Source organism: Epinephelus lanceolatus, chromosome 10 (genome assembly GCF_041903045.1).
Source record: "Epinephelus lanceolatus isolate andai-2023 chromosome 10, ASM4190304v1, whole genome shotgun sequence".
Taxonomy (NCBI): domain Eukaryota; kingdom Metazoa; phylum Chordata; class Actinopteri; order Perciformes; family Serranidae; genus Epinephelus; species Epinephelus lanceolatus.
Genome location: NC_135743.1, coordinates 25,721,463 through 25,747,120, shown reverse-complemented (window position 1 = coordinate 25,747,120; position 25,658 = coordinate 25,721,463). Strand labels below are relative to the sequence as shown.

Below are 25,658 nucleotides of genomic sequence, written 5' to 3'. Positions count from 1 at the left end.
TTTAATCAGGGGCCAAAGAGAAACAATGGGTAAAAAACACCTCATGCTTATTTTAATATAAATCAGTTATCATGGAAACACAAAAAAATCACCCTTTTAAATCAACCGTCAAGAGACATCTTAAAAAGGCATGTGTAAAAATACGAATTAAATCAAGCAAATTACATTTAAGAGTCTAATAGATGAGCAAACACGATGTTCTCACGTTTTGAATTCAGATAAACATACTTGCGCCACTTCAGTCAACCCCTTTCAAAAAGATAGTGTGGAGCTCCGCCTGCTGGACGGAAGTAAATATTTCAGCCGTCTCGTGACCAAAAGACTCAAAACACAGGATGTGACTATGTCAAATCAAAGCTGATGTTAAGCCGTTAAACTTAAGTCAATAAAAGCTATAATATTTTTATGCTATTAAAAATCATTCAGTGAAACTACACTTGGGTTCCTCTCATTTGGACTTTTATTTTGAAGGGAGCTGTGTTGCACCGGAAGTGAAACGTGTCATTCGAAACGAAGCAGAGCTGCTGCGGGATGCGGATATGAGGACAAAGATTGCACCTGAAATCAAACGCTATGTGACGACGGCTAGCTTTCTGATAAAATTCATGTTTACATTCTCCTGAATTTGTCAAAACAATGAAACTACGCAACTTCCGGAATCTCATTCGCCGAGTAGCTTTCCCCAGCTAGCTATGCTTCATAGAAAATATGACGAAGTCAGCAGTGACTGTCTCGTAGCAGCGACAATGCTCAGGCCTGTCATAACCGGCTCTTTCAGATTTTCTCCGTCACATCAATGACTATGGATGTCAGAGCAGTTCTGGAGTTCGCCACAGTCACCAGGGGTCTGTCACTGTTTTTACAGGTAAGTTTTTAGACAGGTTGAATGTTGTGAATGTTGGCAAAATGCTAACCTAGCTTCCCCATCTCTTAGCTACAAGACTTGTGATTAACCCTCATTCCCCCTGATGTTTAAGTCACCTTGGCAATTATATGTTTCTGTGTGGTAGCTAATGAATAGCGCTCAGGGGAATGCATACTGTATGTGGTAAGTAGGTCACAAGCAGTGACTACATGCTTGTGTGCTTTCCTTGCAGTGCAAAAGTGTTTATGATGGCAGGATGTGTTTTAATATTGTTTAATATTTCTCCACAGGCTGTTTTAAATGCTCTCATCCCTGACCATGATGCTGATGCGTTCAGGCCCCCACGGACAGAGGAGCATCTGTACTTGGACTCTGCAGTGGAGTGGTTATTAGGTGGCCTCTCTCACTGGGATGCTGAGCATTTCCTCTTCATCGCTGAGAGAGGATACCTCTATGAGCACAACTTTGCTTTTTTCCCCCTCTTCCCTGTCATCCTGCGAGGCCTGGCAGAGACGCTGCTGTGGCCCCTGAGCAGCTGGCTGAGTGTGCGTGGGCGTCTGCTGGTGGCTGTTGCTCTGGGAAACAGTGCCCTCTTCCTGTTGAGCGTGGTCGCCCTGTATGCGCTCAGCAGGATAGTTCTCCAGGACAGACGTCTCGCTCTGCTCTCCACCCTGCTCTACTGCATCACACCCGCCAATGTTTTCATGACAGCTGCATACTCAGAGAGCTTGTTTGCTGCGCTCACATTCGGTGGTCTGTTCCTCCTGGAGAAAGGATTCACCTTCCGAGCCTGCCTGGCTCTCAGTATAGCCACTGCAGCACGATCTAACGGACTTGTTAACATAGGGTTTCTACTGTATCTTCCATCACTGCACGCTATTTCCCAAATCCGTGTATACCGAGCAACAACAAAAGGCCACAGTAAAGTCTTCCACTATATTTGGGCCATCATCCGTCTCCTGCTCACCTCCATCTTGGGAACTGCAATTATTGCCCTTCCCTTCTGTGCTTTCCAGTACTATGGGTACAGGACGTTTTGCACCCCGTCTGTCTCCTTAGAACGCATCTCCCCTGCTCTTCTCTCTCTGGGTGAACTGAAGGGCTACCGGGTTCCAGATGAAAATGGTCCACCGCCCCTCTGGTGCATGAGACCTCTCCCCCTGCTGTATTCTCATATCCAGGATGTTTATTGGGATGTGGGATTCCTCCGCTACTTTGAGCTAAAGCAGATACCAAACTTCATTCTGGCTCTACCTATGGCTACCCTCGGCATAATGGCAGCTTACGCATATTTCCAAGCCAATCCAGAACTGTGTCTGAGACTCGGACTTTGGGAGACAGGTGCAAATAAAGGGCTTGACAAACCCTTACCGGGAATGTTCAACCCCAGAGTGTTTGTGTATGTTGTACATTCAACAGTGCTCCTGGTGTTTGGAACCTTGTGCATGCATGTACAGGTAAGTAAATGACATAATCATGTTCTTGTGAAACATCTTACTCTTTACTGTTGATTTCCTCTAATCTCCATTTTTAATCTGCATCTCTAGGTCCTAACCAGATTCATGGCTTCCTCGTCTCCCGTGCCCTTCTGGATAAGTGCTCACCTGCTCCTCCTTAATGAACCACTCCTTCATCGAAGGAAAACATCAAATCCCAATGTACAGCTACAGACGCATTCCAGGAATGGATGCAAGCACACACCTCAAAACCCCATCATTGCACTGCTGCCACACTTTAAAGCCTGTTCTCCGACTACACAGAGCATCCTGGGATACTTCCTGTCTTACTGGGTGCTTGGCCTGGCCCTGCATTGTAATTTCTTGCCATGGACATGACTTAAGACATTACTCTGAGCTTTAAATGCAATATTTCCATGTAGGACTGGGCTATATACCTTACTTTAAAACATATTAACACAAGTGTTTTACAGTACATCATCAGTATTCAATTTTTGCAACACTTTGTCAATGTTACATTTATTAAAAAGATAAAATCATTTACTTTTATTTGGGTGAATAAATCCAATGCAAAGGGAAAACACAATTATATGGCCCAGTCCTACATACAAGTTACAGACATGGTTACATTTTTTATGCTGGTTTATTCATGCAATAGTAATTAGTCAACAAATTTGATTTGAGCATCTCTGTTAAATGTGTTTATAACAGTTTGAGAACAAACTCAAATGTACAATATTCCTGAAACTGTATCGAACACTGTTCAGTTGTAAATATTGGAAAGACTATGGTTCTACTTGAAAAGGAAATATTTTTATTTCTTGCTGCGGTTTTGCTGAAGCAAAACATTTGATTTTCTCCTTAATTTAATATTGCACTGCATGTTTGGAAGGGTTATTCCAAGTTATAGTTTGGGATTTTTTTTGAATGTGAATGAAAAAAAATAAAGCTTTTGTTGCTGTTAAAGGATCCTCAGTCTAGTTTCATGTAAAGGAAATCCTTTTACTTGAGGCATTTAATGTAAAACTGCTGTATTGTGTTTCGATGTAAATAACTTTGGCTGCTGAAGTTGCACTGGCAAGTTTAGCCTTGAATTTAATATTAAAGTAAATGTGATAAAGCTAAACAACATATGTGTATGTATGGAAACTGTGTGTGTGTGTCTTCCTTTGTGGTTTACTTAATTGTACTGCACTGTAATTTGCAAAGACATATGCTTGCACTCATTTCTTTAAAACCACCAGAGGATGCTATTAAAACAATTTAATTCCCCACCTAACCCCCTACTAAAACACAAACAAAAAATAACAATTTAACCAGACCCTTGGCTATTTGAACACAGTTTCTAACATTACGTTCTTTGGCCTGTATAAAATGAATATTGTGGAAAAGAACAATTGCCCATAGGCTAGATGGTAAAGAATTAAGAGCCCATAATTAATTAAAAAGATCCAATAAATTCTTGGGCTATAACAAACACAAATTAAATAGATGAACACCTCTTGCCCTTCTGTGCTCATGAGTTACAAAAGTAGCATGAACTTCAATATCCCTGGCAGAGCAAGATTGGAGACACACTGAATAATGCCTCACCTGACGTGCACATAAAACAGTGGCCTCTGAGTCAAACAGTGAGACTATTACCTGTTATGCATCACAGACCCAGAAAGCACTCAACATGGTAACAAGGACATTGTTGCCCCTTCAGTCGTCATTCTCAGCAGCTGGTGGTTGGTAGGTAGAAAGCCAGGCCTCAGTGGCGTAGTGGTAGTTGATGAAGTGAGTGTACTACTGGGTAGGAGGGTAGGTTACTGGGAAGGAAGTGGGCATATTCTCCTATATATACAAATAGATTAGATGGGCCAGAAAAAGAAATGGGTACACCCCGAAAATCTGCATATACCCTCCACTACCTCTGCTGCTCTTATTAAATGTTCTGGAGAATCAGTCCATGCATACACATGGCACCAGACAGACTACAGATCTCACTATACAGAGCTATGCACAAAAGATGACAGGAGCATTGAGACAGACCTGATACGATACAGTGGTATACGTCTGCAGAGATCTCTGCCTATGTGCCAGTTTTTTAGAAGCACTGTGCTAACCTGAGCAGCAGTTCAGAGTCCTGTCGGTGGTGGACTGTCTAAGGGGCAGGGGCGGGAAAATAAAAAGTGCACCAACTGTAGTGCAGAAAGTTTTCTAGCATGTAATGCTAGCTGTGATTTCTTAATTTCAAGGTCACCCTAGAGGGCAATTTATCATGTTATGTCTCTGATGCACTGTCTCTCAGAGCTAGATCAACTGAATGATTCATAATTGATATATTATCTGAAACCTAATTTTAAGCAGTATCCATACTGGTTTAAATAAACAATTTGTTTTTCCTGATCTTTGCTGAGCAACAGTTGTGTGTGACAGGAGTGAAAGGCCTGTCCCAAGTATAAGACTGTTGATCTCAGTGATTTAAGCAAATAATAGCCCGGGCTACTAATTGAAATTTTACAGTAACCAGGGGACCTGCTGACATTTTTTTTCTTTCTTTTTTTTAAATAAATGTACTCTATTTTGGTGCTTATCGTGCTTTGTGACACTTTATTTACATCCAGTAAGTACAACAAAAATCTTAGTTTGAAGCATTGATTTTCGTTGTGAATTAGAAAATGGTCAGCGTGCCACCTGGCTCCCACATTTGGCCCATGAGCCGTGAGTTGAGAATCACTGCCATTGACGATACTTTGTCATGTTTTGTCTACTACCCCACCACCACTGGTTCTCGTGTCTTGCCCAAGGACGCTTTGATATGTAGACAGGAGCTGAGATGAACCTCCTCTGCCTGATCCATCTCATATGTCATATAGTTTATTATATATGATAAAACCTTAACTTCATTTCTTCACATTAGACCTAAAATAAAATAGTAACAATACTAATAATACTGACAACACTAATACTAATAATAATAATACTACCGCTGTTGTTTATTTATCTATATTAATGGTTGTAAATAAGTTTGGGATAGTTGTTGACAATTTCCTTTTTAAATGGGAGATGAATACTGAGTAGGATTGCTGTTTTCTTTGTTTTGTTTTTATCTTTTATCTTTTATTTTGCTAAAATTAAGTCATTCATTCATTCAATAATAACAATGACAATAATAATAATAATAATACCAGGGAACTTAATTATGCCCTCATGATAATGATTTCCTCCAGTGATTCACCCAGTGTGTATCAGATCTGCTCTGAATGATGATGATGTTGATATATAGATTAAACAAATAACCACACATTAATTGTAAAATATAAAATAAAATACCGCAGCCCTGAGCAACAAAACAAACAATAGCAAGGTTTTATATTGTTTAGCCCTTGTGAAATACATTTCTATATTCTCTATGTGGGATTTAATTAATCCATGTGGGAGAAACAGCACCAGAGCCGCCTCTGCCGATCCACACAGATAACGCTAATCATGCTGCAGCCGCTGCTGTTTGCCACTGATCTACAAGTCATCGCTGCGCATACCTGACGTGCTTGCGCGTTTACAAATCAGCGGTGAATACGTCAACATCCTCCTCGTGACGTACATTGGCTGACTGTAAAAAAAAAAGGAAATGTTAACTGCCGCAAGAAGCCCGAGCCGAAGCCCGTCTGTTTGTGTTGAGTTTCTGATAAACGGCGACTGAACACAACCAAATGAGTGTGAATATTTACCAATGGCTTTAATTTAACTACCAAAGATGGTAGTTAACCTTGAGTCAACTCGGGAACTGGTTCAGCTTGGAAAACTCTGCTACGGAGAGGAATGCCTATGCTGGTTTACTAGCTAGCTAAGTTAGCGTTAGCTTTCAGGATGGGCAACTGAACGCTAACAGAACAGGGGAAATATCAACCTACAATGATTGAATCCTGAGAGTACACTTCCTGGAAAACGTGACGGAGACAGGAGAGTTTTGTGTGTGCCTTGAGCTACCTCCGAACAGTGCCGATACTGTTTACATGATGAAGAACTGCGAGTACCAGCAGATCGATCCGCGGGCGCTGTCGGTGTCCCCCTCGTCCGCACAGAACCACACCGAGAAGAAGGAGCAGCGGACGAGGAGGAAATGGGAGGTGTTCCCGGGGAAGAACAGGTTTTTCTGCGATGGACGGATCATCCTGGCCAGACAGAGCGGTGTCCTTCCTTTGACAATGGGCCTTATTGTTGTCACGTGTGGCCTTTTCTTTGCATTCGAGTGAGTAACCATTAATGTCCTTATGTACGTGTATTTCCAGTGAGTCCTGAATGCATCATCAAAGGTCTTTCCTAATGTGCATGAGGAAGTTGTGAATTCCGTTTGCTTCATGTCTTGTTTTGCAATGTGTTTCGTGATAATACACTCAGGGATTAAAGATGCTTTTGACTCCAGCCGACTGAAGCCAACTCATATTTTCCTGTTACAGTTGCCCATTCCTGGTGACGCATCTCACCGTCTTTATACCTGTGATTGGTGGGGTGCTCTTTGTGTTTGTGGTCACCTCCCTGCTGAGGACCAGCTTTACAGACCCAGGCATCTTACCCAGGGCCACCCCAGATGAAGCAGCAGACATAGAGAAGCAGATAGGTAAGACACTCCCTGAAATTGCACACTCACTGTGGGACAGATGGGGCAAAAGAGCTTTGCCATATGGGGGATCTCTGAGGAACGTGTTTGTTGATGAACTGCCTACCAACACCTAAGCAGCTTATTCTCTAACCGAGAGCGCAAAAGCCAGACATACTGTCATTTTCATTGATTTCTTATTATATCATTTGAGTGCTAATCGGATGAGCTGTTTTGATTGAACGTGCAGGTCTCAGTGAGTCTCTTTCCTTGTGCCTCTCTATTTTAAGATACCTCAGGATCCTCTACGTATCGCCCCCCTCCGCGAACTAAGGAGATCCTCATCAACCAGCAGGTGGTAAAGCTCAAATACTGCTTCACTTGTAAAATGTTCCGCCCTCCTCGGACCTCCCACTGCAGCCTGTGTGACAACTGTGTGGGTAAGGATGTGATGGGAAGTTACCACTTATTCCAGCTGCACTAATTAAACTTAACAACTTGATATCATCGCCAAGAGGAACATACCATGCTGCGTGGCTGGCAGGTCTCCATTAGTTTGCATCATGCACCGCACCTTCCTATGTTAATCCACTGATCTGTGTCTTGAATATAAAACCATACTTTTATCTCAGACTTAAAAAGATTAGTTTACTGCCTGACAACTTTTACCAAAGCTTAAATTATGCTTAAATTCCTATAAAATGTATTACTGGCATTTTTTGTAAGTAAGTAATTCTGCTAGTTTGTCATAAAGTCAATGCCCTTAAAAGCATTAGGTCATCATTTGGCAAGACAGGCCAAACAGCTCTTTGTACACTCAGACTTCGGAGAGCCTATTTTCCTGGCTTGAAAGGTCAGTCCTAAAGAATAGGTGCACATTTTTGTCTCTAAACATTCCTCACATGTCCATATGTGCATGTTTGTGCTTGCTGTCATCAGTCCTCCTCTTTATGTTAGCTGTTAAGAGATCCCTTCCTAAGCTCCTCCCAGTGGGACAAATGGGGGACATGATCAGACCTGGTTCAATGCAAACAAGTTCAGCTGAAGCCAGTATGATGCTTCAGCAGTCTGAGTTAATCAGTTGGAGTGTGTTTCTTATAAAGTGACTCTATTTTTAGTACAACATCACCTCTTTGTGTTTACCCTGACAGTGTTTACTTGCTGGGCTGCGGTGGAGGGATAATAACACAAAGATCGTATTTCATACTAAAAGTGTTTAACTGTGGAAGATGCCCACTTGATTAGTTTAACTCACACGCCTGAAGCAGCCTCACATTAATATTAGCTTAACTTTAGAACTTGATTTTGCACAGAATGAGGATTGTGGATGTATCCCCATGTGATTACACTGGAAATGCATCAGGCAGGGTTCCCATAGGTCCTAAAGATCCTTGAAAGTTTTTGAATTTAAGAAAAAAATCAAGGCTTTAAAGGTTTTTGAAAATGGGCATAAATAGAGTCATAGGGTGGGTCATTGAAAGTGCAGCTTACACAGTTTGGATTTATGTTTATTGATATCAGAGTTACAAAGCGCTTTACAATAAAAACAATAATAAAGCTAAAAAAACATGTATAAGATATAAAACAAAATAACTTAGTATAAAGAGTAACAACTGTCTGCATCACTGTAACACAGCACCATTGAGAAGTGCTCACACTGTCAAGCCTCTTTCTCTTTGTAATTGTCTGTGAGCTTCTTTAAGCCTGCTAATTCTTATTGTGTTTAAGTTGTCAGTGTTGTAACCGTAAGTAATCTTGATTTGTGTCTCTGAATATGCTAGGTTGGGTCCTTGAATTTGAGGGTACTGGGCATGGAAAGTCATTGAAAATTAATTGAATTCAGGGTTTTCCCTGGGTTTTTTCAAGACCAAGTTGGCAAAGGCCTGCAGCGGGGCGCATCTTGACAGCTGTACTTTTAGATATGGCCCCCTCCCTCTATTAAATATGAAAGGAGGCCCCCACATGCTTGAGCTTTACACTGCTGACTTGTAAAATCAGAACAGACATATCCTGTGATTTTCAGCCTTCTATGATTATATTTACCCTTTACAGCAGGCACATCCTGATAGCTGAGAATATTACTGTCAGGTATTGTCCCCCTTCTATTAAATATGAAAGGAGGCTGAAAATCACAGGACATGTCTGTTCTGATGATACAAGTCAGCAGTCCTGAAATGTGTGTTTCTCTTCTATAATAAACAATCTACATCTCGCGCTTCCTTCGCCTTTCAAAGGCGGGCAGGGAACACCCTGGAATTTGTTGTTTAAGAAGGCGTGGGAACCCTGATTAGGAAGGGATCTTGTTAGGGCCAATATGAACTGGAGGAACGATCACAGGAAGGAAATACTGTTTCCATAATGGACCCCTGAGTGTTGTTTTAAGACAGAACTGAAACTGAAACCTTTACTGAAACAGGAAAATCATGATTTGATTAAAACATCATACTAATACCAGGGTAGGATTGATTGATTGTGTTTTGCAGTGTTTTACATGTTGTAAGCCTCTCTACTATTATACTTTACAACTACTGTGTATGTGTCTCTAATCTGTGTGTATGCTGTTTTTTTCATCCTCAGAACGATTTGACCACCACTGCCCGTGGGTGGGGAACTGTGTGGGCAAACGCAATTACCGTTTTTTCTACAGCTTCATCATCTCTCTGTCTTTCCTGACATCTTTCATATTTGGCTGTGTCGTCACGCACCTTACGTTGCGTAAGTATTTCACAACAAACAGAAGTGCACTCAGTACTCATGATGTTCCTGTCATGTTATGAAGAGCAACTTTAAGATTACTTTGTCTCTGATTTGTCCTTTTCTCTCCAGGTTCTCAGGCAGGTAAAAGCCTCGTTCAAGCCATTCAGGAGAGCCCTGCCAGATATCCTTTGTACACACCACATTTTCACATAATCAACCTGTTAATGAGATGGATGAGATTTGCTACTTTTTTTGCCAAGTAATAACACAAGTCACACTGTTGACAAGGCATTTGTCAGCCTAAGCCCACGCTTAATAGGATCAGAGAGTTAGCATTCAGTAAAGCAGTGCTTTTAAGCAGATGGCTTCCCAGTAGAAGGCTTGCTGCCTCATGTTCTCATGAGATAGGGCGGCACGGAGGCGGAGTGGTTAGCTGTTTAATGTGGCCTCACACCAAAAGGCTTCCTGGCTGGCCCTTTTGTGTGGAGTTTGCGTGTCCTCCTCATGTAAGCATGGGTTTTCTCAGGCTTTATCCCACAATCCAAAGACATGTAGGTTAAGTTAAGGTTAAGGTTGAGGTTAAGGTTAATTGTGTCTGTTGCTATGTGTCAGCCATGTGATAGTCTGGTGACCTGTCCAGGTTGTTGTTGTCCAACCAACGTTAGCTGGGATTGGTTGCAGACCCCCTGCGACCCTGAGTAGGATAAGTGGTTACAGATAAAGGATGTTCTCGTGTTAGTGGCTAGACAAATATAGACTGCATGACTACAGAGTGTTTCAATTTTGTTATTCACAGACATGCTGTAGGTTAATTTCCTCATGGAACGCATGATGTACATGACATTACGCCATGTTTTTGGAGTCTGTGTGTGAGTGTCTTTCCAAAAACAATTTCAAACATTGTTTTGATGATAATGTTGTGTCCAAAAATGATCCCAGTCGATCCAGAAACTGCAACATGGGTATGAGACAGACAGCCAGATGGAGACTTTGTGTCCATGTCCAGTAACAGTCGAGTCAGACCCTCTCTGCCAAACCAGTAACTTACTATTACTCGGCACCCATTTTTCAAATATAAAAAACGTGTTTCTGCCATTTATGTATATCTACATGTACATTGCATTCCTGTCTCCATTTTAAGCTTGTGGTGTTTGTGAGAGCCAAAAAATCTTCATCCAAGCTGTCTTTGATGGCACATGGGAGAAGTTGGCCTTCAGTGCTTTCTGTCAGGAAGTCAGATGATGTAGTAAAAAGAGCGGCGAAGTCCACATTGGGAGGAAGTTGTGGTGGATGAATGGGTCAAGCATGGGACTTTAACTCAGATGGCCGGCGTTCATGTCCTGTGTGAGTCAACATTGGCTTATTATTTTTAGACTTAGTAAACTTATTATGTCCAGATTTAGGGTATAAAGCTGCTGAATGCACACTGTGTACATAAACTTTTGCCGAGTAGCAGAATATACCTGTTTGTGTTAACATCATATTTCAGTGAAAGATGTCCAGCTGATGGCTAGGTAGTCTGAGTGGGCGGAAGTTCGCTGCATAGATCAGCCTCTCATTGGGCGGAACGAGCCACCCGCTGAAGTCCCACCTCCTACCACCTCTGGTTGCAGTTTTCAACACGTCCTTTACTAACTTTTGCGGTGTTTGATCTTGCGGGGATGTGCCCATTTTTCTGCCATGGTTCGAGTCCTGTAGGTGATTTTTTTTGTGGGGTGTTACACCAAAACCTGTTTCCCCCCGGCAATATTTTTGCAAGCGCACCGTTGCTGTGGCACCGCCAAGAACGATTGTGATTGGTTGAAAGAAATACAAGCAGCCGGGGCGTTTTTTCTCCAATCTTAAAGTGAGAGTCGGACCAGCCAGACCTTTCTTTTCTTGAGAAAGGTTTGGTGAGCGAGACTAATGGCTAGGTAACACTGCAGATGTTGGCACAACTTTCATTGTGGAACATGTCCACTGTGATAGATGACATATCTTAAAAAAAAATGTAAACCAGTGAGTTCTTGGCCCGGAAGATGCCTGGAAAGGAAGATACATTATTCTAAGTAGCAACAATATGATGGTGGTCGTGACATTGAGATAAGATAGCTGAAGTGCCTACACACATTAAGCCCTCACAGATTTTAATCATCAGCCCTAATTGCCATCTGTCTTAAATAATCATTAGTAATTGTTATATTATCATGCCTTGACTCGTCCTTGTTCACTGTGGTGGAGTTGGTGATTTGCTTCTTCTCCATTTGGTCTATTCTGGGCCTCTCAGGCTTCCATACATACTTAGTAGCCTCCAACCTCACAACAAATGAAGATGTAAGTACCCATGAACCTGAATGATATAGTTCATGACTGTTTAAAAAGACTGCATCCACTAACTTGCTTTATTTATTTACTGTGCAGATAAAGGGCTCCTGGTCGAGTAAAAGGTGTGCGGAGGAGTCTGGCAACCCGTACAGTTACAACAGTATTATAACCAACTGCTGTGCGACGTTATGTGGCCCCATGCCACCGAGGTGAGTGAAAATATCGCCATCCTGTAAATGCCTCACAAACATTTTCTTGATGATAGCATCAGTTACATGTGCAGTCTGTAATCCTCTGCTCTGTTCTGCAGTCTGATCGACAGAAGAGGTTTCCTGCCTTTTGACGAGGCAATCCCTGCTGCCTCGGCCTCGGAGATAGAGCTGCCTCCCTTCTCCGCCAAAAACGACGCACACATGGTAGGATGAACCAGCCTGTGGTCCCCTCCCAAGTCTTGACTGTCCCATAGCTCCTGTGTTGTTGTTAGGCCGGCCCCCGTGTGCCTTCTCCACTCTATGTGTCCACTCCTTCATCCTCCAGACTCCCAGCTTCAGTCCCTCCAGTAGAGCTGTCGACATGCAGTATTTTTGAGTCTGTGCCCAGTGTTATAAAGTTGTGCATGTTATAGTGTTCTTCATGGAGACAGAAAGCATTGATTTTCAGTTGTGAATGGCGGATCAGATAGTCTGTGACTGGAATGGAACAACATTACTCAGCCTCAGCTTACAATGGCTTGGAACTGACACACAATATAAAACCAAATATCAACAGTAGACATGATTAAGTTTGCTAATTAGCACCACTGAAGAGGTCATTTATCACCACACAGTGTGCTGAAGTAACACTGCTGTGTCATTTGTTTCAGCGTCAGAACAAAATGTCTTGGAAACCATGTGTAACACTGTTTGGCATCATTGAGCAGTTAAAAAGCAGGAAAGTGGGCAGAGAGTTTTAAGAGTTTCTACAGCCAGAGATTTAACCATTTGCTCAGATGATTGTCGAGGTGCTGAGTCACGCTGTCAGACTGCTGCAGATATATTCTGGTCAGTTTGTGCTGTGGGGCAGTAAACATATTCATGTTGCACCTTTTATGATACTTGTATTATGTTTGCTTATACTTAGAAATCAACATGTTGCTGTATCTACCTCCTTGTTACTGTACTACTGGGTTTGCTTGTGTGCTGTGGTGAAGGGACTTAATTACTGCTTTTATAGAAGGACATGCAGATTATTTCAGATCATGTTTTGTATTTGATTTATCAGCACTTTATCACGGTTCATTTGTCACATGAATACATTTGTCATTCAATATAATCAGCATATCAGTGTCTTACATATATTATCAGTTATATTGCTTTATTTTCTTAAATCCACTTCTTCTATTTTTACGTACGTATTTTTATTGACCTAAAAAGTGTTCTTTTATTTGTTAAATAAACATTATTTTTGTATTTTGAGATTTTGGTCTGCCTTTTACTTTGCCTCTCGATGTTTCGAAGTCTTCATGTGCCTGACTGCAGACTCTAATTGTATTTTCTGTGGTTTCCTTTTTTCATTAGTTAGTATGATGAAGATTTGTTTCATATGCCTGTAACGTCATTGCTAGATGAACGATCTGACCCTCAGTGTTGTACTGTATCCATTCCACCCTGCTAGGAGGAGAACTGTCAGGATTTTGCTTTGTCCTGCACAGCCTGAAGGGCACTGCTGCATGTAGACGGTTGATGGTAAGAGTAGGGTTCAACGTGAAACCAATCACAACATCTCTTCACTTGCCATTCACTCTTTTTTTTCCCATAACATAGTTTGTGCTCAAGTTTGAAATCGCTGTCATCTGAACTGGTTTCTTTTCTAAGATATTTTTTGCATAAACGCAGTTGGGGCAGATCTTGTGATTGGTGTGCAGTGCACTGATGGTGCCTCATTTGTGACTGTGCATGCTTCACTACCATTCATTCTCATCTTATTAACAATCACTCGCTCGGTGTGGGATGGAGCTCATGTTTGAAGGCTGATGTTACTCTCGTCCTCTTTGTAGTTAGGTATTTTTTCACTCGTATCTGGGGCGTGATTGTGCATGCATGGTGACACAAGCAAATACAAGTCTGCAAACTGTGTCTCCCTTTCAGCTTTTATCAGAGCCAGAGAAAACACAGGAAGAAGCAGCTTCTCTTCACACATTTCAGTCTTTACCTGTGTTGCATTGTCTGCATCTAACTCACTTCTTCCATGCTTTTCCATTTTAAACTCACTGCCATCAGTAGTGTCATCGCTTCCACTGTGCTTATGAGTTCTAAACTAATCATTTTAATCACACTGCAGAAGTTTCTCTTCATGTTTGTGCTGGTCACTGCAGCTCGGCCTTTTATGACACACATTCATGCTGCCCATTTCTTGACATCTCTATTTCTTCCTCTCCCCACAGTGCACTCAGAGCACCAAGGACGTGCTGGAGAGGATGGTCCACTCCTACGACTCTCATGCCCTGTGCCCTCCTGGCACCCCAAAGACCACCCCTGTGGACCTGGAGGTTTCCAGCACTGCGGCACCTTCCACAGAACCTTCACCCTCTGCTGGTTGCTCAGGGCAGCGCGCCCGCCAGCCCGTGGCTGCTCCCTGCCCGCCGTTCAACAGAAGCAGCAAGAGGAGGGATTCTCTGCACTCCATCAACCCAGCCTTCCGCCTGGCTTCTCCCTCTCCGTCGCTGAGCCGCACCACCTTGATTCTGGGCGATGCACCCGACATTGGCTTCATCCCGCTGCCCTGAGTGCACCCAGTAACCATAAGAGAACAGAACACTGGACTGGCAGTGTTTTTGGCGACAAAGGAACTTTTTCATGGGTGTTGTCACGCCATGTGTTACCGTTTTGGTATCTCAAGATGTCAGTCTGATGAGTTAATGAAGCATCACCTGGAGGGTTTTTATGTTCTGAGTTTTATCAACTATGTCCTACTATGTGTGTCCTTCAGGACAAAGTTAAATCTTAGTAATACTTGGAAGCACAATAGAGAGATATATTTTTAACACCTTTTTATTAAGACACCCAGAACATGCCTCCACACCTTCCACAGAACCTCAAGCCATACGTCACATCCGCAGTGTTTATGTTCTCGCTGATATATTATGCAAACAGGTCTTTAAATCTGGGAATACTTACAGTAAGAGTGTGGATGCAAGAAGTACAAAGGCAGATATTGAAATTTACTGAACTGGCATGCACTGCATAGTAAGCCCTTTCAGGATTATCAGCTCAAAAGTTGGCCTTACGTCATGTCTCATCATTTCCAGTCATCTAGATCTACACAGTCCCAGTGTCATGAGGTGGATCCAGCTTGACGGTTTTCACATGTTCGAGCAATCAGAGTTTAAAGAGGGAGCACAAGATTTTATTTTCAGTGTTTGCATATCAATGTCTTTGCTGTATTTTGTAATCAATTCTGCATGTCCTTATCAGATGCTCTTAGGCTAATTAGTAAACACATTTTTGTGAGGTGTATCACTGAAAGAGGGTAATTAATTAATTTTACAGGTAAAAGTGAGTGAATATATTCAGGTTATTTTCCACGTATGACTGGATATTACTGATAAAATAGTTCCTCCATATATTTTAATGAGTCCATGTTGCTTTATCTGATTTGTTGGCTCTCAAAAGCAAGTTTTTGATTTAAAATGTGCTGCTTGGATTGCAGTATTAATCTCTGACACACTGTTTACTGTTAATGTGAGCTACTGGGATGCTTCAGTATGTGCAAGCATGTTTTTCTTTGCCTCGGGGCACATTGATCGTACGCCGGCTGTAATGAGCGTGTTGGTGGTTACAGGCTCGACGTATGGACTTCAAGCAGACTTGATGTTTAAGGAATGTTGATGAGGCCTCTTTACATGCTCATTTTCATGGCTGTGACCTTTTGCTCTTATATCATGAAACTTAACCCTGTGATGGTGGAGTACAGTAACAGTAAATAGCAGGAGTTAGATTGTGCCACTAGGGGGCAGCATGTGATTTAAGATTGCAGCCTAAGCAGAGGACAGTGTAGTAACATGAAAAACATTTAGAAGAAAGGCCTTTTGATGTTTTGTTTTTTTTGTAATCGAGCACTGAAGCTGTACATAGGTTGTGAGTTTGTGAAGAACCATGTTGCCATAGTCAGTGGGTCGTTCATTTATCAGTCTGCATCACGACCCGTAGGTTGTGTAGACATGTACAAGCAGTGCTTGTATGAACAAATTTGTTTGTATTTTGTAGGATGTAACAGTGGAACTGTAAAATTTGGTCAATAAAAATGATCAGTTTTGTCGATTTGAGCCTTTTTTGGCTTTGTTTCCTTCCTTTTAAAATTGACTCACCATGCGGTGCCAGACTAATTGCATGGCAAACCTCTGTGTTCACTTTATTTAAACGACACTGACTTTAAACAGACCAGTGTCAAACTATAATGTAGTACATACAGTAAATCAGGAAAAGTTGGGTTCATCCATTCTGACAGTGCTCTCATGGAAACAATGAAGAGATGCATGTTGACCACATGTGTTCAGACAGGCAAAGATCCGGCAATGAAAAGGGCCTGCAGTGTAGACAACAGCTGAGACAAACCTGCAGGAGAGGATATGAATATATATACATATATGAATTTGTTTATGATAGAGTTACAGTCAGGGTCATAAAACTCAGGTCATGTGCAGTATATTATCACCAAGGAGAAAATAATGCCCAGAGAGCCCGTCTAATAAGAGTCTTTTGGACTGTGGCTCAAAGATTTCCCCCTTTTTTTAAAAAAAATCAGAGTGTGGTGAATTGTTTCCTTGGCATTGCGTATGGCGTGTTTATTCTGTGCCCAGGGTTATACTTTTTAAGAAGCCGCTTTGCCTGTAATTATTGAAATTGAAAAGTGGAGAAAAATAGCCTGAAGGCCAGTGATCACAGCGGATGGACCGTAGCAGCTGAGGTTGGACTCTGCCTGCGCTCGGCTGTCACTTCTGTGTGCAGAAAAGTGAGGATGTTGCTTTAAGGTCCAAGCAGAGTCACTGTGTTTTTGGAGCTGGTGTCTGCATGTGACAGCTGGTGTTTTCTGTGTACTGATGTTATTCACGGTGTATGCATTGTCTAATATCTTATGTAGAAACTACATTCAAAAAATAACCATTTAAATACACACTGGCGAAGTAATCTCATTACAGTTCTGACTGTTTGTAGGCATGTTGACTGATGAGAAAAGTAGGAAACACAGGATAAAGAAGATGTTTGAAACTCGTGCTAAAGCTCCGGCTGGACTCAGACAAAGGATGTCATGCACAGACCTCGCACAACAGAACAACGCATTTGATGTGAAATATGATATCCTTAATGGATTTCTTAAGATTTATATGTATCTATTACCTCATATGACTTCAAAAGGCTGCTCGCTGAGGCATGTCAGTATAGCAACCTGTATATCTTAAGCTAACGTAGAACAGATGGTCAGACTTTTGGCTCAGTGTCTTGCAGGAGGAAAAAGCCAAAGCATCACTGCCTCAGCAGCTGTGTTGCATTTTGACCACAGCCTTCCATCGCCTGGAAGATTTAAAAATTGTTTGCAGAGAAAAGAGAAATCTGAGGATGAGTTTAAAGGGACAGTTCACCCCCAAATCCAAAATACATATTTTTCCTCATACCTATTGTGCTATTTATCAATCCAGATTGTTCTGGTGTGAGTTGCTGGGTGTTGGAGATAACAGCAGTAGAGGTGTCTGCCTTCTCTCAAGTATAACGGAACTAGGAGGCACTCGGCATGTGTTGCTCAAAGTGCCAAAAAAACACATTTGAAAAACTCTGCAGCAATGTCTCTCTCCAGAAATCATGACCCAGTTACTCAAGATAATCCACAGACCTCGTTGTGAGCGGTTTTGTCGGAACTATTTTCTTTCTACCAAACTACACCTGCCAACCGTGCAGAAGGAAGCGTGCTTCTAGTGCTTGCTCACCTAGCACCTCTGAGCCAGCCAACGTTACAGCTCAGCCAATGAGGACACCATTAAAATTACTTCTCGTGCTGTCATGTGCATGAGCCTCTCGTCCATGAGTCAATGCATGCTTCCTTCTGCGCAGTGATATGGTTGGTGAGAGTAGTTTCAGCACTCATCCCAGGTTGTCAAATGCTGACAAACTGTCATGCCTCTCGGTGTTTCATAGTGACGTGTAGGTCATACAGCTGAAACACACTGTAACACGTGGTTAATTTTGTAAAACAGTAGTGGTTAGGTTTCGGCAACAAAGCTACTTGGTTAGGGTTAGTAAAAAGATTATGTTTAGGGTTACAATAAGTATGTAATGTGACATACACCTATGGCTATGAGCTCTGGGTAGTGACCGAAAGAATGAGATCATGGAAACAAGTGGTCGAAATGAGTTTCCTCAGAAGGGTGGCTGGGCTCAGCCTTAAGATGCGGACACAGCAAACCGACATCAAAGAACTAGCGGCGACGAAAGCCAACTGTTGTGTCATCTACGTTGCCTCACGTCGCCCTGTGTCAGTTGCATTTGAACACACTACATGGACTACATCCAATGGCCAAGTAGCACATACGTTCTGCGCCTGCGTGAGAGAGAGCGGAGTGAGAGAGGTCTACATCCTGTCAGCCGAGGGGTTTCCTATCTGTTCAGCCCAGCACTGCAGCACCTCCACGGACTATTACATCCAGACAGTCCCGGTGTTTCCTCCGCAGGCTTCAATTCACTCAGCTGCTCGATAAACCCGCTGCTTCCTCCCCCTTTAACCTGAATAACAAACCAGGGCTCGGTGCTCCGGTTGGATCCAAACAGAGAGCCAGGGCTAGCTGGGAAGCTAGCGGAGGCTAACTGGCTGTGCTTCCCTCTGGTCATGTTGCGGCTAACCCTCCGCTAGCTGCTCCCAGCTAGCTCCGGTTTGTTATTCAGGTTAAAGTGGGAAGAGGCAGCGGTTAGCCCCGGTTTCACTTCAGGCAGATTCATTCACTACAGGGGCGAGGGAATAAAACCTGAACAGCCAATCAGAGTGATCTCTTTCACCGACAAGCTCCGTTGCCGATTCAACATGCTCAATCGGCCGAAAAGCTGCCAACAGCAAAGTGCGGGACACACCGCAAAAACTAGGGCAACAGCTGATCACTGACGGCCCGACTTTGGTCGACGGCCGACCGTCGGCTTGGTGTGTCAGAGCCTTTAGAGATAGGGTAAGGACCTCGGACATCAGGAGGTAGCTCAGAGTAGAGCCGCTGCTCCTTCACGAGATTCCATCTGATCAGGATGCCTGCTGGGCGCCTCCCATTAGAGGTGTTCCAAGCACGTCCCGCTGGTAGGAGGCCCTGGAGCAGACCCAGAACACGCTGGAGGGATTACCTATCTCATCTGGCCTGGGAACGCCTTGGGGTCCCCCAGCAGGAGGTGGAATATGCTGGGGAGAGGCGGATGAAAAAGGATGGATGGATGGATGTGACATGTATAACGTCACGTGAGGGACTGACATTACGTGATGACCAACGTAAATTACCTAACGTTACATTTTAAACAAAGCTAACTTCATACTGGACACAAACTATAGTCTCCTGGCTGATAGCTAGGTTTTGTTTGACTTATGCATCTCCCCTCCTGCCCACCCCATGCAGACTTTCTCACTCTTCATACTACATCAGTTGCTCTCAGCGTCAGGTATGCCACAGATGGGTTTACACTGGAGTTAGCTAAAAGCCTGGTGCGTATTATGAAGATGCTAAAGGCTGCCTTCGGTGTCAGTATGACATGTTGAGGGGCGTAACAAATGGCAGTGTTTGACGCACTGGGAATGAGAGTGGGCTGGTAGTTCAGTTAAAAGAAAATAGTTTCTTCATGAAACTGCTCACAACAAGGTCTGTGGATCATCTTGATTAACTGAGTCATGATTTCGGGAAAGAGACATTGCTGTTGAGTTTTTGAAATGTGTTTTTTGGCGCTTTGAGCACCACAAATCCAGTGCCCTCTTGTTCCATTATATTTGAGAGAAGGCAGACATCTCTAAGGCCGATATCTCCAATACTTGGCAACTCACACCAAACAATCTAGATTGATAAATAGCACTGCAGGGAGGAGAATGACTATTTCAGATTTGGGGATTTCCTGTCCCTTTAAGTTAACAACACCAGCAAAGGTACCAGCTCATCAGTGTGTGGTTTGTGGATTATTTGAGTCCTCGCTGGCTGCAGGGGATTACTGGAGTGTATCATGCTCTTTAACCCCAACTGGTGTGGCACAGAGACAGAGAAGGCCACCCAGTCAGCAGGGCTGAGTGACCTGCTTTACTGCTGGATTTCAGAACAAGCAAAAGGCAAAAGGGGTTAGATTTCCAGATTTTTTTAACATCAGTGGACTGCATGGACATGGGCTGAGCTTCTACTTTTTTCAGTGGAGAAGTGGTCATTTTAGAAACAAAACTTTATTCTCTAATGTGACACTTTTACTTGGTTGATTCCTTCTCTTTTCTTAAAACGCATGAGCAACACGCAGTAACCGAACAGTCGGGAAAGCCACCTCTTTCACTTAAAACTAATAAATTCCAGCTCCTCCACAAAATAATCTACTTCCAATTTACCCCCATCCACTCAGTGATTCATTGTGCTTGTTCCTCTTCAGCAAGCCACGTTTGGCACTGCTGTCATGTGTGCAGCTGTGTGTCACACTCTCACAAGTCTTTTCCTCATCGCTCGCTGGCTAGTCTGACCAGAGCACAAGTGGCGCACCTCAGTGAACAAAACAGGTGACTCACAGTCAGGGGCTGCTGTCAACATCACTGGCTGCTGTGAGTTCAAGAGCTAAAAGTGTGTCTCTGTGCTGGCCAGTGAAGCTGGATATAATTAACCCTGCACTGAGCAGAGAACCAACCGGTTGCCAGGAGGCTGCAGCTGCCAGCAGGCATAGTTTGTTGCCACTGCCGGTGAAACATGAAACAAGTGAATCCTGTGGGCAACTTGCACTTGGTGGTTAAAATTTCTCAATCCTGGATGTTGAACTGTAACACATCTAAATGCTATTCTTGCATACTTGTGTGTTCCTAAAAATGGATCCATGCAGCAAAACTAGGAGGTCTTTGACCTCCTAAAAAGGGTCAAAGCAGTACACAGTTTGCAACTCATGCATCTGAGACAACGCTAAAGCCAATAAAGGGTTCTTCATAGAATATCCATGGCAACATGTGCACGCCAGTGTGTGGAGTTTGGTCAGTACTTAACCATATGTTTGTGTACTGCTTTTCCAGGGATGTGTCTGGGTGTAACACGGGTGGCTTGTGGCAGCATACGTGTGAACACTTAAAAAGCCTTTTTGCACACAGAGCTCATGACAGATCAGTTCAGTTATTCTTTGGCTGGTTGCTGTATTAGTTTTGTTGACCGATCCAATTTGTTGAAAGATTAGAGAAGAGTCAGTGCAGGGTTACAGATCTGACTGTACACCTCACTCTGCACAGACTATCTTTGGCTGCGAGGACAGCAAGATTATTTTATGCACTGCTGTTCTACAATAAAAGTCTTGATCTTGATATGTAGGTCTTGATTGTGACCTAATATCTCCCAAATAATCATAATAACAATTTCCACTTTTCCAAGATAACATATCTACAGCATTTTGTATTTGAGTTTTTCTTCAGTGTGCAGATTAGATAACTGAATAAGTAAAAAGACGTGAGATATCCTCTCGTTCTTGCAGTGGAAAAAAGTCGGCTGTGCTTGGTGAAGTGGAAAGAGCTCCCCATGGAAACCTGAATATGTGCCATGGAGCTGGATTAGTGTACCAGGGTACCACAGGGTCAGACGTTATCACAACAGCCACTATCAGGCCTCAATCAATCCGCTGAAAAATGCTTTGGTTGCTGACGTATTATTTTTTTATAATGTTACGGCTCGAGTGCCAACAGATAACTCATCACTGTTTATTTTAAAGCAATAATGTTTTGTGGCCAGGGTGATTTTCAAAATAAATAATTGGACAATCTGTTTTCATTTCTTCCACTATAGTACATTAAAAAAAATGTTTTAACCTCTGCAACAGACAGAAATGCAACAATGTGCACGTTTCTCTGTGAGACAAACCATGTCAGCATTAATCAGTGAGCTTCGATCACACATAGGAATCATATTAACCACAATGTTATCATTTTTAATGATGGTAGTGTGCTCTATGGTAGAATTGTAAGGAAAAAGAACACAAGAGTCAGTGGAAAAAGAGAATATCTAAATACTACTTTAAATAACTTTTTATTAAAATGTAAAAAGAAATATAACACACAGAAATCTGGAGAAGCCCAGAGAGCTCCGCCGCAGCCATTCGGTCAGCCCCTTCTTGCCTGTTCTTTCTCTGTTTATCAGACCACAAATGAGACAAGAATTTGCTACCCCACGGTCCTTTCGCCTCGCTCCCCACCACTATGGACTGCTTCCCTGAGAGGAGAGCAGGCACCAGCTTGGAAGACGGACCTTGTTTAGTGGCTGTATCGGCTTTTATTTCTTCAGCCCAAACCCCCCTGTGCCAGGTGTCACAGCGAACTGGTAGCCAGCGGTAGTGTCAGGTCTAAACCGTGTAACAGCTTGCAACAGAGAGTTGTGCGGCAGACCCTACGCTGTAGCCCACTCATGCGGCCTATGCCATTGTGAGCACTTATACTTGTGTATTGGTGTATCTGTGTCACTCTGCAGTTACACCTCCGAAACACTAGCAGGCGGCGGAGGTTTCTGTGAAGTGCTGTAAACTTTAGCTGATTCAAAACACACATTAAACATTGCTTAACAGAGACAATTTCAAACACAAATACACAAATTGGCCTCACTATAAATCTCAACACTCACAGACAAAGCACTTGTCTTTTGCCAGACACATTTTTCCCACAAATACAACATGCTAATGTTTTTAGCACAAGCCTATGGCATTATACATCATTTGAATTAGCTTAGAGGCTAGCAGACTTTTCCTATACTCATATAAAGCCAGGGACAACAGCAACATTTAACAAAGGTACCGTTACAAAATTCAGCTCCATTACAGCTCACAAGGTTCACCAACAGAACAACTATCTTATACTAAACATGTTTTCCAAACAAATGTAACATGCTAACATTATTAGCACAAGCCTATGGCATTTTACATTGTATGTATTAGCCTAGCGACAAGTGGGGATTTCCTCTGCTCATATGAAGCCAGGATAAATCCCAAAGTATAAATTCCCTAAGGATAAATCACACACAAGTTATTGTTTCTTATCCGTGAAAATAAAATAAATAAAAGCTTCCTTTCCACTGAGGGAAATGGTTTCAGCTAGCAAAAACAGATGCGAGGTCAGCGTCGCTGCAACATGTAGTTACATTTCTAGGGAGGTGCATGTCAGGCTATGGTGTAGGTATGGCGTTGATTCAACGCAGAGTATAAATCCCATATTAGCTGGGAGTCAGGACTGGCTAGACTTATGCTGCTGCAGCCATTAACTGGGGGTCCGTCTCCAGAACAGCTACCCAGTCTTTACCCAGCGGGGTTGTCTGTAGTGGCGGGGAGTGAGGCGGAGGACATGCTGTGATGCGAGGCTTGAATGTCAGCTAACATTAGCTACATAAACATGAACTTGAAGCTGCAGCCGCAAACCTTTGGCTCCAGTTAGCAGAAGGCTACATTTTTAGGAACGTTTTCTCTACATCTCCAAAACCTTTCGCTGTTATTGATTCATGTTTTGTTCGTTTATTGTCTCTTTTAGACTCCCTTTTTTGATGAGTCTGCCTTTTTTTGGGGTTATTTTGCAGTGTAGGCAGTTGTTGCAAATGCTAGAATAGCAATTTTCTCAGCAGGATTCTCTGACACTGAATCAGGCTTTCACCGAAGGAACATACACATGAGGCCCATTTCCACCGCAGGAACTTCTGGGTAATTTTACGGGGCCGGGGCCGTTGGTGCGTGTCTCCACCGCAGGAACCACCCCCTAAGGACAGAGTTCCGGAACTTTTACAGGGGCTAAACAAGTCCCTGCCTCGGGGTAGGTACTCATAACGGCCCCGAAAGACTCCTGGCTGGGACTTGGGGATTACTTGGTGCTGATTGGATATACTCAAGGAGGGATGTGACGTGAACAGAAAGCTACAAAATAGCCGGCATTTTTAAAACTCAGCAGACGAGGGTTAGCTCGTTCATATAGCTTCCGCCGCCATGTAAAAAAAACTCTCTAAATGGCCCGTGAAAAAAATATTTTTTCCAGCGGATATCTTAGTTACAACATGATTGAGCTAGCAAAGCAGTTTTGTGTTGCTATGTGTGGTATTTATTCAGTTATGGGAAATCACGATATCTAGAAAGCATCAGTAGTGGCTGCAGCTGACAGGGACAGCTCACAACAGCATCTGTTAAAAGCCTCCCGTTGTCGGATACGACATGAAACTACTCCAGTTAGTTCAATCATGTTGTAACTGACATCCGCTGGAAAAAATATTTTTTTCAGGGGCCATTTACTGAGTTATTACAGACACCGCTATCGGCTAACAGCTAACAACGTGCCTACGTCGCCCTGGTCAAAATGGTCGCGCAACGATTACGTCACATCCAGAGCCCGTAACTTTACAGGAACCTTCCTCGTACTCCGCTCTAGTGGAGACACGGCGGTTGAAAGAGCCGAGCGAGAGGACGTTCCTGTAGTAGTTCCTGCCCCCCAAATAGTACCAGGCACTTCTTCAGTGGAAACGGGCCTATGCATTTGCTGAGCAGCTGATAGGAACTCACTCTCTCTAAATTGACCCGTGATTTGCCAAAGTCTCCCGTCAAGGCCTTGGTGCAAAAGTCTCGTGTTCTCTCAGACCACTTGAATTACAATGTGCTCACGGTCAAAGTTTATAATGGGATTTTTGCCCGATGGTGCCAAAATTAAACTGCCTACCCCGGCTTTAGGTATTGCTCTTGTACAGTTCTGACAAACCTGATTCTACTTAACTACATTTCAGAGGAAAATATTGTATTGTTTGCACAGCACAATGAGCACATAAGATACAATACATTGTTATATGGTAAATTAAACCACCCATAATAAAAGTGTGAAATTAGCTCTACTGCAGCTAGTACACCTACATTTTGCAGATGATACTTGTACTTTTGCTAAAAAGCTATTACTTGAAATGCTAAAAGTGTAGTATGGCTACTTCTACTTCAGTAAAAGATCAGAATACTTCTTCCACTACTGGCTTTAATAGTATTAGGTGTCATATTAGTGTGTGGGGCAGCCATACTGTAGAAAAACATATAGCTTATAGAACTGTAGTTATGTATAGATGATGGTTGTGCAATAAGCTATAAAGGCCACTGAACTTTACGCCCAGGTTTATGAAGCAATGACAATAAAGAGAGAGAAAAAGAGGTGGTACAAGGTGACAGACAGACAGATAGTGGTTGTTGAGTCACTGTAAGGGCAAGACCGGACATATTCCCGGCATGTTTGACTTATAGCAAAGGCCACAGTGCAGCTTAACAAGGAAGGAATGGGTTAAATGCTCCATATTGCTTATCAGGTTTAGCTCAAAGGAGGTTATGTAAAGGGGAGAAAGGTAGAAATGACACACAGGGAGATGAGTTGGATAGTACAACACAAGGTTTTTTAACTGTACAGTAAAATGTTTGAAACTGTGGGGTGCATGTCGAGTCTGTCTGACTGTTGAGCCCCCGTGGCTCCCAATATCTCTTCAGTATGTAACCGAGAGCAGCTTTGGGCCATGTGTGCAACATGCCTGCCTCGTGCCTGCTTTTAG

General features: G+C 42.9%; 2 protein-coding genes across 2 annotated transcripts in view; both read left to right on the top strand.

Moving 5' to 3' along the window:
• Nucleotides 1-477: 477 nt before the first annotated feature.
• On the top strand, nucleotides 478-3,446 carry pigv (phosphatidylinositol glycan anchor biosynthesis, class V). Its single transcript, XM_033640062.2, has 3 exons — nucleotides 478-865; nucleotides 1,156-2,322; nucleotides 2,413-3,446. The coding sequence occupies exons 1-3, from the start codon at nucleotides 797-799 to the stop codon at nucleotides 2,698-2,700; spliced, it is 1,524 nt and encodes a 507-aa protein (XP_033495953.1). The 5' UTR covers nucleotides 478-796; the 3' UTR covers nucleotides 2,701-3,446.
• Nucleotides 3,447-5,933: 2,487 nt separating this feature from the next.
• Nucleotides 5,934-25,658, top strand: part of LOC117265953 (terminal nucleotidyltransferase 5B) — a 36,229-nt gene continuing 16,504 nt past the window's right edge. The window contains exons 1-9 of the mRNA XM_078171874.1: nucleotides 5,934-6,559; nucleotides 6,768-6,928; nucleotides 7,198-7,347; nucleotides 9,485-9,622; nucleotides 9,734-9,785; nucleotides 11,815-11,917; nucleotides 12,005-12,117; nucleotides 12,219-12,324; nucleotides 14,170-14,176. Of these exons, the coding sequence (XP_078028000.1) occupies nucleotides 6,324-6,559; nucleotides 6,768-6,928; nucleotides 7,198-7,347; nucleotides 9,485-9,622; nucleotides 9,734-9,785; nucleotides 11,815-11,917; nucleotides 12,005-12,117; nucleotides 12,219-12,324; nucleotides 14,170-14,176 (1,066 nt within the window). The 5' untranslated portion in view covers nucleotides 5,934-6,323. The remainder of the gene's footprint in view (nucleotides 6,560-6,767; nucleotides 6,929-7,197; nucleotides 7,348-9,484; nucleotides 9,623-9,733; nucleotides 9,786-11,814; nucleotides 11,918-12,004; nucleotides 12,118-12,218; nucleotides 12,325-14,169; nucleotides 14,177-25,658) is intronic.

What these genes read in the sequence shown, in the direction of transcription:
- pigv (XM_033640062.2), top strand. Translation starts at nt 797, where the DNA reads ATGACTATGGATGTCAGAGCAGTTCTGGAGTTCGCCACAGTCACCAGG. An exon ending in GTCTGTCACTGTTTTTACAG is followed by an intron (nt 866 to 1,155) that starts GTAAGTTTTTAG and finishes ATTTCTCCACAG; the next exon opens with GCTGTTTTAAATGCTCTCAT. An exon ending in CCTTGTGCATGCATGTACAG is followed by an intron (nt 2,323 to 2,412) that starts GTAAGTAAATGA and finishes CTGCATCTCTAG; the next exon opens with GTCCTAACCAGATTCATGGC.